The sequence below is a fragment of the Jaculus jaculus genome, chromosome 17 (genome assembly GCF_020740685.1).
Source record: "Jaculus jaculus isolate mJacJac1 chromosome 17, mJacJac1.mat.Y.cur, whole genome shotgun sequence".
Classification (NCBI taxonomy): domain Eukaryota; kingdom Metazoa; phylum Chordata; class Mammalia; order Rodentia; family Dipodidae; genus Jaculus; species Jaculus jaculus.
The window spans coordinates 27,836,555-27,849,256 of NC_059118.1; the positions used below are offsets into that span (position 1 = coordinate 27,836,555).

General features: G+C 48.3%; 1 protein-coding gene and 1 pseudogene across 1 annotated transcript in view; one reads left to right on the forward strand and one right to left on the reverse strand.

Moving 5' to 3' along the window:
• Window positions 1-12,702, forward strand: part of Il20rb (interleukin 20 receptor subunit beta) — a 50,921-nt gene that overhangs the window by 19,449 nt on the left and 18,770 nt on the right. The window contains exons 3-5 of the mRNA XM_004664201.2: window positions 1,222-1,412; window positions 9,205-9,329; window positions 11,112-11,262. Coding sequence (XP_004664258.2) covers window positions 1,222-1,412; window positions 9,205-9,329; window positions 11,112-11,262 — 467 coding nt within the window. The remainder of the gene's footprint in view (window positions 1-1,221; window positions 1,413-9,204; window positions 9,330-11,111; window positions 11,263-12,702) is intronic.
• LOC101603418 lies at window positions 7,886-8,221 on the reverse strand (annotated as a pseudogene).

The window sequence follows — 12,702 nt, forward strand, 5'->3', positions numbered from 1 at the left end:
TTCCCAGCCCCACCTTCTTTTCAAAAGTGAGCCAACTGTCGGATGACTTTGACCCTGATTAGGCAGGGCAAATCTGCAGGTCCAGCTCATTAGGAATAGGAAAGTTCAGTGTGTCTCACTCTGAGCTTATACCTGGAAGCCCAAATAAATCTTGACCCTAAAGGTCAAGGCCTTGGGACCAAAAGGCTGTAGTCTTCTCCAGGCATTCAGGCATTTGCAGCTGTTGAGAAATGATTGACAGAGTAGGTCCGCAGAGAACTTCATAAGCAATGAATAAAAACTGAGCCTTACATGTGCAGACGTTGCTCTAGGCTCAAGGATAGAGGGGAGATGAATATCTAGAGGAAGAGACTAAAGTTAGTGGGTGTGCATTCTCCAATACTGTAACCACTAGCTACAGGTAGCTTTGTAAGTTTAAATTAAATTGAAACACCTGTTTTTCGTCCTTTTTTGTCACATGCTCCCTAGCCACAAGTAAGCAGTGAGCAGCACTGAGCAGCAGTGGTTTAAAACCTGACCATCATCAAGGAAGGGTCCTCTCGGGAAGCAAAGCTCTAAGGCAACTGTAGATAATGACCAGGGCTAGCTGTTAAGGCTGATGCAATGGAGTCAATTTTGCAATGGAGTTAAGTATCAGATGGTGGCCGCCTGTAGAGACAACGATGCTTGCCACCTACCTGCAGGACAGGAGGAACCAGCAGGGAAGAGTGTGTGAGGCAGAGTGAACAGCTAGCCAAAGGCCTTCATGCAGAAAGAAGTCAGCATTTCTGAGTAATGATCAGGTCACTGGGGCAGGAGCATCATTCTTAGGCTTGGGGTGGGAGAGAGGGCCAGAGTCTGGCGGCACTGAGGATGAGAGTTCCACAGTGTGTACTGCAGGAAGCCATCAGGGGCAGGCCTGTCATGGTTCGCTGAGTGTGAACCACTAATGGCAGGTGAGGGAGCTGGGAGATGGCAGCAAGGCAAAGTGGAGATTAGGGTGGTGACCGGACATGGGAGGGAATGGACAGATGGGCCTTCACGACTAGGCTTCCTTTAACTGGCGATTAAAGGAGTGAGGACGAGTGGGTGGCTCGTGAGGGAGCGAGTGAAGGAACTAGTGATGGGGAGAGAACGCTTACTCTGTTGACCACTAAAAGTAGAATGAAGACAGTGGCAACCGCCTTTGAGCTTGGGTCAGGGGAGCCCGTGTGACACTGGGCCTGCTTTCTGTTTGGCCAGCGAGTATGAGAGCCTGTACACAAGCCACGTCTGGATCCCCAGCAGCTCGTGCTCACCCACCAACGGTTCTGAGTGTGACATCACTGACGACATCACCGCCACCGTGCCGTACAACCTCCGCGTCAGGACCACGCGGGACTCACAGACTTCGGCCTGGAGCACTCTGGAGCATCCCTTTAATCGAAACTCAAGTAAGGCTTTTTTCTCTTCCTTCCCCATCCACCTTCTCACCCCCATCCAGGATCCATGTTCACCTGGCTCCACAGCCTCGAAATGGTCTTGGGGCTGGGGAGGTGACTCAGTGGGTAAAGCGTGTGAGGATGGGAGATGATGTCCCTGTGCTCTCTGACACTGAGGCTCCTGCAACATGGCCACACATGTCTGATTGGTAGCTGGAAATCAGGCCCTGGGGCTCAGAGAGGTGAAAGCTAAATGTGCAACCCAGAGTTCTTAGCAAAGGCTTGGAAGACAGTGACATTTTCCAGGGACAGTGGGGGAATTGGGAAACCTCAGGGCTTAAATGCAGGTGGAGGAAGGACACGGGAGGTAGCTGGGCAGGTAGCGGGTCACAGGGTCAGGGCAGAGGCTCTTCGGTGGCCTCTCTTTTCCTGCCATGGAAGATCTGCTCAGAGTGAGCACTCGGAAGGATGGTGTAGCATCTGCGTTAATGGGGCAGATCAAGGTCACTGAGGGCCATAGGATGTTGGGTGGAAGCCAGGAAGGTTCAGGACATGAGGGATCCCAAACCGGAAGAGGCCGAGGGAGATAGAGGTAATGTTGAAAGGAAGTTGGGCCCATGGAGTCAAATCCCGATGTTGACACTGATAGCTGGATGCCTGTCTCCTCTTTGGTGAGACGGGCACCAGTTTGCTTTGCAGGGCAGTTGTGAGGACCCCACAAGATGAAATCTGCAAATGCTTAACATGATATGGTCCTATGATAGCACTCAAGTCTTGTGAGTATTGTTATTATTGTTGTCCTAGGGATGCCTGGAGTCGAAAGCCAGAGAGAGGCGAAGGAGGAGGTGGAGACACAGGACAGTTAGAATGGGTCAACAGTGAGATTTGTGGTGCAGAATGTGTATTCCTCTGCCAGGTGGCACAAGGGGAACTTGGTTGAAGTGGCAGGCACCTGTAGAAACTTAAGGGCACTGGAGGGGCACTGAGGCTCTGCCTCTACCACAGTGCCCAGATAGCACTAACCCCTCTAGCATTTGGGAGCCAGGAGCTCCAGTCAAGATGCCTGCTGGGGGCTGGAATCTGTTGCTGGAAGGAAAACCAAGCTCTTGAGATGGTGATAGGGGAGTGCCTACAGAGCTCTGTGAGAGGGGCTGGGCTGGGAAATGTATCCTGAAGAAGACAGCAATGACAGGAAAAGGACTTGCTGCAGGAGAAGTGAGGAATAGGAGCTTGCATGTGCCGCAGAGGGCAGAAGATGTTCTCCTGGGGATTCATGTGCAATGGAATCAACAACCAGCTGGGCAAGCATTGGAATCTATCTCTCTTTTTTAAATCTTATTTTTTCTCAATTTTTAAAAACATTTTCCATGATTATAAAAAATATCCCATGGTAATACCCTCCCTCCTCCCACTTTCCCCTTTGAAATTCCATTCTCCATCATATCCCCTTCCCCATCTCAATAAGTCTCTCTCTTATTTTGATGTCGTGATCTTTCTCTCCTCCTTTGATGGTCTTGTGTAGGTAGTGTCAGGCACTATGAGGTCATGGATATCGAGGCAATTTTATGTCTGGAGGGAGCACATTGTAAGGAGTACAACCCTTCCTTTGGCTCTTACATTCTTTCCACCACCTCTTCCGCATTAGACCCTGGGCCTTGGAAGGTGTGATCGAGATGTTACTCGGTACTTCTTTCCAGCACCATGATACCTTCTGAGTCGTCCCAAGGTCACTGCCATCTGAAAAGAGAAGATTCTCTACCCAAAATGAGAGTAGCATTAATATAAGGGTATGAATATTAAGAGAAGTGCTTACTGGGCAGTTTGATAAGCATAGTATATACATTTGGCCAGACATCAGCAGATGTTACACCCCTAGGGCTCATGACTACCCCTGTTTTAAGTTTTCAGTATCAGGGATGTATTCCCTCCCTTGGAGTGGGCCTCCAGTCCAGTTGGAGGGCAGTTGGTTTCCACCATGACAGACATGCCACTATTGCACCCGTTGGCTCATTTGGCCTGGCTGGCCAATTATAAGGCTTGCAGTGTCCACTGTTCACTGGTGGTATCTCTTTCTCCCATTGAACAGCATGTAGAATTGCTTCTTCCAGCTTTCTGTCAGCTGGTCTACATGGAGGAGATTAGCTCAGTTCCAACAGGATTTTTCAGTGGCCTTGCAGCTTAAGTATGGAGTCTTCAGCAATAGGGTCTTACCATCAATTCCTGGTGGGAAACCAAGGGCCTTGACAATGGCCTATAATGTTGGCCTCCCTGGCCAACAACTCACTGGAAGGTATCCCATCCCTGGCCCTGAAAATTTTCTGGCAATGATCTACAGCTCCTGAATGTTCTGTTGTCCAAAATCGGAGAATTCCACATGATTTATTTATATCCTTTTAGATTTTGATAAGCCCTCCCTCCACCTTTCCTTTACTCAATCTCCTCCCCTGACCTCACTTTGGGCCTTTTTATCCCAGTTAATCTAGTCTTCTACTTACATATATACAATACCAACCTATTAAGTACCCTCCTCCCTTCTTTTCTATTCCCTTTCTATCTCTTTTTTAGCTTACTGGCCTCTGCTACTGACTTTTTTCCTTCTTACACTGAAGCCCAATCATCTGTAGCTAGGATCCACATATGAGAGAGAACATATGGTGCTCGGATTTCTGGGCCTGGGTTACCTCACTTAGTATAATCCTTTCCAGATCCATCCATTTTTCTGCAAATTTCGTAACTTCATTTTTTTTTTTTTTTACCGCTGAGTAGAACTCCATTTTGTAAATGTGCCATATCTTTGTTATCCACTCATCAGTTGAGGGACATCTAGGCTGGTTCCATTTCCCAGCTATTATAAATTGAGCAGCAATAAACATGGTTGAGCATGTACTTCTAAGGAAATGAGATGAGTCCTTAGGATATATGCTATAGTTGGGTTGTATGGTAGATCAATCTTTAGCTGTTTTAGGAACCTCCACACTGTTTTCCACAATGGCTGGACCAGATTGCATTCCCATCAACAGTATAGAAGGGTTCCTCTCTTTCCACAACCCCACCAGCATTTATGATCATTTGTTTTCATGATGGTAGCCAATTTGACAGGAGTGAGATGGAATCTCAGTGTAGTTTTAATCTGCATTTCACTGATGACTAGGGACGTAGAACATTTTTTTTTAGATGTTTATACACCATTCGTATTTCTTCCTTTGAGAACTCTCTATTTAGCTCCATAGCCCATTTTTTAATTGGCTTGTTTGATTTCTTTTTTTTTTTTCTTTTTGGTTTTTCAAGGTAGGGTCTCACTGTAGCCCAGGCTGACCTGGAATTCACTATGGAGTCTTAGGGTGGCCTCGAACTCACGGCGATCCTCCTACCTCTGCCTCCCAAGTGCTGGGATTAAAGGTGTGCACCACCGCGCCCAGCTTCATGATTTCTTATTATTCAACTTTTTTTTAATATATATATATATTTTAATATTTTTATTCATTTATTTGAGAGTGGCAGACAGAGAAAGAGGCAGGTAGAGAGAGAGAGAGAATGGGCGCGCCAGGGCTTCCAGCCACTGCAGACGAACTCCAGATGCATGCACTCCCTTATGCATCTGGCTAACGTGGGTCCTGGGGAGTTGAGCATCGAACTGGGGTCCTTAGGCTTCACAGGCAAGTGCTTAACCGCTAAGCCATCTCTCCAGCCCTTATTCAACTTTTTGAGTTCTTTGTATATCCTAGATATTAATCCTCTATCAGATATGTAGCTGGTGAAGATTTTTTCCCATCCTATAGGTTGCCTCTTTGTACTACAAAGTCTTTGATTCCAAAGGCCCATGTCCAGGCAAATGGGCTCTCCGCTGGAATCTCTTAAGGGCATGCTGTCTGTCCCTTGTCATTTGGAGAAGGCCACATCAGCCTCTCCAGCATGTGAAAATTTTGTTTCCTCCTGTAGTGGACCTCTTGCTCTTAACCTTGCAGAGAGCAAGGCTCTTAACCTGGACTGCATGTAGTAGGCACACAGGTGCTTTAGAGCCACCTGCCCAGGGCCATTGTCATGGAATCTGACTTAAATGATCGGTGTGCATCCTGGTCATTGAGAATTTAAAATTCTACCCAGATTATTGTCTTGTGCAACCAGAGTTTCCATTCTCTAGCAAAAGGATGAAGAACACCTCACTCAGGAGTGGCTAGAATGGCACAGGCTCAAATTCTGGCCATTAACCATGTGATCTGGGCAAGTACCTTCACATCTCTGTACAACAGGGATACCATTTACCTACATAAGGCTCTGGGTGGATTAAACGAGTCAAATATGCAGACTGCATAGGATAGAGATTTCTACCTCAATATTATCAAAATAAAATTCTTGGTCTGTAGAGATTGCTTAGTGGTTAGGGTGCTTGCTAGTAAAATCAAAGGACTCAGGTTTGATTCCCCAGTACTCATGTAAAGCCAGATGCACAAGGTGGCACATGTGTCTGCAGTTCGTTTGTAGGGGCTAGAGGTCCTGGTGGGCCCATACTCTCTTCTCTCTCTCTCTCTTTGCCTCTCTCACACACTCTCTTAAATATATGAATAAATAAAATATTTTTAAAAATTCTGTAGACTGAAGCTGGGTGTGGTGGTGCACACCTTTAATCCCAGCACTTGGGAGGCAGAGGTAGGAGGATTGCTATGAGTTCGAGGCCACCCTGAGACTACATATTAAATTCCAGTTCAGCCTGGGCTAGAGTGAAACCTTACCTTAAAAAACCAAAAGAAAAAAAAGAAAAAATATCAAGACTGAAACATAGGTAATTATCTCTGTTAAAAAAAAAAAAAAATGCTGGGCGTGGTGGTGTGTCTTTAATCCCAGCACTTGGGAGGCAGAGGTAGTAGTTTCACTGTGAATTTGAGGCTAGTGTGGAATTACTTAGTCAATTCCAAGTCAACCTGGGCTAGAGTGAGACCCTACTTTGTAAAAACCCAAACCAACATCAAAGTAACAAAAGAAAAGATGAAGCGCAGAAGACCAGATTCTAACGCTGTGTGACAACAACGGAGGAGGCAGGCGCCGTCTGTCCGCAGGCGCTGTGGACGCATTGCCATACCTTGCACAGTTGGCCCGACTTCCCAAGTCCTCCTGTCGCCTCCCTCCGCAGCTCTGTGAGGTCCAGGCACACAGTCTTTGTGTCACAGGAGGTGATGGGGAAATGCTTTCGTTTCTGAAAGCTCCCTCCAGGATCTGCCTTTATCCGTGTGTTCCCTGACCCCAGCATAGAGAACACACACGTGCTACTTCTGAAGCCAAGACCAGCAATTGCGGTGGTACTTCTAGTCCCTCAGTGTCTGGCTCCGTGAGGCCAGCACTGATCCATCATCAGGACCTGGAGAGGAGAGGCGGCCTGTGTGAGCCTGTCTGTTACTGGCTTGCTGCTGAGGTGTTCCCAAGGGCTCCTGGCATCTCTGTTTGGGACCCCACAATGTCAAAGATGGCGTCTGTGCTCAGGCTGTAGTTTCTAGGGTTGATTGTTGGAATTTGTAACAAGTTTTTGACTTGTCAACAGTCATGATGTGAGATAGAGGGTCCCTGGGCCAAGAAGAGAAGGGCTAAGCCATGCAGACTGCTGCAGAACTGCTGATGTCTGCAAGGCAGCTGGCGCCACACGTGCCACAGGGCCAGGTGAGCAGCAGAGATGCTCAGGGGTGCCCTGGAAGGCGTGTTCCTTCCCACGGGCAGAGACCTGGGGTGCTCGACAAGCATTAAGAGCCAGCATCTGTCACTCAGTGAGCCAAGGCAAAGGGTAATTTCAGAACTCAGAGCAGCTTAAAAATTTATGTGTGTGTGCGTGCGTGCATGCGTGAGTCTTTGTGGAGGTCTGAAGACAACTTCAAGGTGTGTCTGTGCTCCACCTTCTTTGAAATCGGGTCTCCTGCTGCCGCAGAGGAGCTGCCAGACTCCTCAGGAGCATCTGACTAGCTGGCTCCGCCTCCCTGTGCTGTAGTTGCATTGGGACCACAGGTGCAAACATTACTTTGCCTCCCGCTTCTGCAGGTGCTTAATTCAACTCAGATCAGCAGGCTTTTTGCAACTAAGCCTCTTTAACTGCAGAGCCCTCTCCTCAGTCCCAAAACATGCAGCTTTAAAAGAAGGGCGCCTGGAAAGATGGCATGCTTACAAAGCCTGACAGCATGGGTTTGATTCCCCAGGACCCATGTAAAGCCAGACACACAGAGTAACACATGTGTCTGCAGTTCATTTATAGAGGCAGGAGGCCCTGGTGTGTCTGTTCTCTCTCATCTCTCTCCTTGCAAATAAAATAAAAAAGCAAGAGCAATGACACTGGTTTGAGCACTTATTTTCTTTGCTCCTTTCTTCCCTCCTTCCTTCCTGTGGGTCCCTGGATCCTTTGGCCGGCTGCAATCTATTCCATAGTGAGACAGAGATGCTTGGTGTCAAACATTTTTTTTTTTTTTACATAGCAAAATTCTGTTATAATTAACAACAAACAAGTTGACTTTGTTACATAAATTAACCCATTTATTGCAGGCCAGGGATGTCTCAAATGACAGGGCTTCTACTGGTCCTTCAGTTCCTTCAGTCTTCTGAGGGCAGACTTGACCGTGACAGCAGAAGTCGGGTTGTAGGTCCAGCCCTGCCGGCCACGTTTTCATGCAGGAACCGCAATGCCAGATGCCCTCAGCCCGTCGTTTCATCTTGGTTTTGCCACAGAAGGAGCAAGTGTATTTGGCGTGCTGGCTGATTTCAGTTTTCTTCACCATTTTCCAGAGGGAGGCCCCATAGCGGGTCCCATGCTTACCGACAATGCCAACCTTCTTGGTGCACTTGGCCATGTCGCTGTGAGCCGGGCCCAAACACAGAGAGGAGGTGGTGTCAAACATTTTTGAAAAAAAGAATCCCTTTTGGGAGACAGGATCTGTGAATAGTTCAGCTTAATCAATAGGGAAATGGGTTTATAAGTAGTTGAGGGTCCTAAGGGATTGGATGTACAAGGTTGCATACTGATGCCTAATCAGCATATGGAGACATATCCCAGCACATAAGCAATGGCAGGGGGAAGGTATAGGGTACAGGGGGATGGGCTGTGCAAAGGTTGCTGGCTGATACTGCATAAGGAGTTTCCTAGGAACCTGTCCAAAGGTCACAGGGCAAAGCCTAAGTTTGGATGTGCCGGGCTTGGAGAGGTAGTGGCCTCCTGTAGCCCGGGGGTCCTTAACCTTGCCTGGCAGCTTATGCTCAGCCTGTGCCTGGCAGTGCCTGACGTCTACCTCCCTCCCTTCTTCCCTCCCTCCCTCTCTCTCTCTCTCTCTCTCTCTTTCTTCTCTCCCTCTTTTTTCCCTCTTTCTTTCTGAGAGGTAGATAGAGAGAATGGGTATGTCAGGGCCCTTAGCCACTGCAAACAAACTCCAGAGCTGTGCACCACCTTGTGCATCTGGCTTTACGTGGGTACTGGGGAATCAAACCTGGATCCTTAAGCTTTGCAGGCAAGTGCCATTAAGCACTAAGCCATCTCTCCAGTCCTGAGCACTTAATTTCTTTTCTTGAGCACATGTTCCTGGAGCAGGAGCCAAAAGCTTCATTGTCATCAAGAGATAAAAGAGAATTGTAATAACTTTTTGCCATTTATTTTCCATTCATTTGAGCACTTATAGAATGTAGGAACATGGTTGTGTACGCGATTCAACATGCTGTGACAATACATCCAACAGTCCTTGCCTGTGGGGTGATCACAGTTCACAGGTGACATGGCCATTCTATCTTAGGGAAGTCAGTCTGTCTAGAGCTGGCTTTGATTCTTCCTTTGTCTCGCCAACAGCTGTCCTCATGCCACCTAGGATGGAGGTCACAAAAGATGGCTTCCATCTGGTTCTGGAGCTGGAAGATTTGGGGCCCCAGTTTGAGTTCCTTGTGGTCTATTGGAGGAGGGAACCTGGTGCCAAGGTGAGTGTAGCTTTCTGAGGCTGGGGAGAAATGCCAGCCCTGTAATGCTTGTGTCATAAAGGCCCGGCTCAAGCAAACTTGGCAGTGTGAGAGAGGTGAGATGCCACTGCTCACCATCCCTCGGTCTCTTCTTCAAACACCCACCTGGGTCCATCCTAGGTCATGGCTTGGAGCCTTTGAAGGCCAGGCCTGTTGAAGTTTGGAAGCTACCTCCTTACCTTTAAACCCTAGCCTACCTGGACCCCTAATACCTTTCGGTACAACCTCTCTACCCTGTAAGCTGATCTCAGACACTCAGGTGTATCAGGCCAGGGTGTTCCAGATTGACCGGATGATTTCAAAAGCACAGGAGGCGGGTACAAGCCTCCTGAGGGAGTGTGTCTTAGCCAAGCCGAGAAGCGGGGCTGTGAGCCAGGAGCGGGTGGGTGAGTCATTACGAGTGGGTGGGCCATGCAGAAGGCCTGGAAGGGAGCTGCCCCTCCCTGTGGGAAGGGCGCTATAGCCTGGGGTGAGTGGGAGACCAGCCTTCACGGAGAGATCATTAGACAAGCAGCAGCTGCCACAGCGGGGTGGAGCTCGAGCAGGCACTAGGGAACCCTCTGCTCTGTGGAGCCCTGTGCAAGGGATATGGTGACAAGGCCTAGAGGCCACTCTATGCTCGCTCTCTCGTAAGGATCTCACTGAACATACTAGCAGAGCCCACACGGGACCAGGCAGTGTCAGTATTCTCAACTACCCAGGGACCCTGGCCTTGGAGGTGCTGGTCCTTTCATGGGCCCTCTTCCTGTGTCTTCTCCACATCACTCCCAGGTCCTAGACCTTTGTCACCAATTTCCGTATATGTCTATAGCTGTGCCTCCCCAACTCCTCCAGGCGTCTTAGCCTGACCCTCTTCACCCAATCCTCTCACTTTTGTCCCCATGTCCAGCTCAAGGGATTCAGTTTCCCTAGATCAAATCCTCTGGAGCAGAAGCTCGTTGCTGGTTCTCATCTTGTCAGTGCAAGCCATATGGACCGCAGGCAGCCAGCTGGCCTCTATGTACCCTGCTCAGGCCAGGTGTCCCTGACCACATAGAGTGTCTAAGGGCCACGCACATGCCCCCGAACACTGTCAGCCACACCTATAGGTTGGGTAATGCCCCATTGGAGGTGGTGTGAGCTGGTGGGGCAGGCCAGGGGCCAGTATTTACCTTGCAGAGTCCGGGTAAAACTGATAGGCCATGGCATTGCCAGCTGGCCAGATGGAGGGGGCAGGGACCTGGCTGAAATGTCTGATTCTTTGTGGTGGAGCCTTCTCCCCACCCTTTTGTAACCAGGGTACTCAGTACTGAGAGAGGTGCCTACAACTGAGTCAACTGGGCTGGGCCACATAGCCTCTGCAGGCTCAGATACAGGGCCCAGCCCTGGGAGTGGGTGTGTGGGCCACTCACTATCCCGCTTCCACCAAGCACCTGTTTAGTAGGGCCTCTCTCTTACCTTCACAGCCCCATCCTCACCTGGCATGTATTTGTATTTTGTTGGTTTCCCCCACATAAGCACTATGAGAGTGGAGGCTAATTTAGGCACTTTGCTCAGTGCTGTGTGCCTGTGTGCATCGGGCACACACTATGTAAACATGTGGGTGAATGAGGAAATGAATGCTCCCACGTAAGAACGAGAGGGAGCGTTCTGTTGGTGTTCTGGAAAGGAACTATCTGTACGTTTCCCTCCCCAGCTCTCCTCACCCCAGCTCTCCTCAGTCCTGTTGCTCTCATGGAGTAAACTGTCTCTGCTCTCCCAAAGGAGCATGCCAAGGTGGTGAGGCGAGGGGGCATTCCTGTGCACTTGGAAACCATGGACGCAGGGGCTGCCTACTGCGTGAAGGCCCAGGCCCTGGTGAAGACCATCGGGAGGCACAGTGCCTTCAGCCAGGCTGAGTGTGTGGAGGTGCAAGGTGAGGACGACCTGCCTGTCTCCGGGTCCCTGCTGAGGTGACAGCACTCTTGCCTGCATGCATGGATGCCCTCTGGGGTCTTTCGGTCCTGGGTCTTCTCTTGGTTTCACAGACTTGCTCCCAGGCTGGGCACGTTCTGAGCTAAAAGTATGCAGGCCGGTCAGTCTAGGTCTCCCAGAGGTCAGGGTCCGTTCCTGGGTGAGCTGGAGTCTCTCGAGCATCTGTCTAGAACACCTTCCCCTAAAGCTGCCTACCGGAGGGGTCTCTGCCTGTGGTCAGAGAGGGCGGCAGGAATGACAGTGAGAGGCTTCAGACAGACCTTGGAAGGAGGAGCCTCGTTGTGTAACATCATAGCTGCTTTCATCTAGAAGGAACCTCATAGAAATTCCATATCTTCTTGAAGTTTCTTTTATGATCTAAAAACCTACAATGCTTAAAAACCCTCTGAAAAGAAACAAAACCCTACATCTAATCATCTTGCCCCTCAAACATCATACTAGTTAAAAAATTTAGTCTGTGACTGAGGCCTTCATGACCCTACAGTGAGTCCCATAATCCCACCAAGGAGGGTCCCCAGGGTATAGCCAGATTTTATGTATGTATTTCAGTCTGTGTTAGTTTTAAAATATATTTTGAAAAATATTTTCGGAGGTGGGTCTGGAGAGATGGATCAGTGGTTAATGGTGCTTGCTTGCAAAGCCTGATGGCTCTGGTTAAATTCCCCAGTACCCATATAAAACGAGGTGCACATGCATCTGGCCCTGGTGTGCTCTTCTCATTCTCTGTCTCCCTCTTTCTCTTTCCCTTTTTCTCTTTAAAAAAAAAAAACCAAAAATGTTTTACAAAAACAAATTGTCAGGAAGCTGGGGATGTAGCTCAGTGGTAGAGTGCTTCCCTCACATGTATAAGACCCTAGGTTCAATCCCCAGTACGACCAAATTTTATTTTGAAAATATAGCGTATTTATATGGTTCAAAATATAAAATATACATATAAATTCTTTTTTTCCACATTTCTCCATCTCTCCCATCTGTATGAGCTTCTTGTATACTTGACTTTTAAAACCATACACAAGTAAATGAGGATACAGACAAATACATATATGTATATGTTTCTGTTTTTATATAAAATAGAGACATACTATATTGCTATTCTGGGTCTTGTACCTTTCACTTTATATATCTTTTATTAAAAATATTTTATTTTTATTTATTTATTTGAGACAGAGAGATTGGGAGTATCAGGCCCTCTAGTCATTGCACACAAATGGCAGATGCATGTGTCACCATGTGCATCTGGTGTATGTAGGTGCTAGGGAATCAAACCTGAGTCCTTAGGCTTCTCAGGCAAGTGCCTTATCCGCTAAGCCCATCTCTACAGCCCCTGACTTTATACATCTTGAAGACATTCCCATATGAATGAAGAAATTCCCCCATCCTT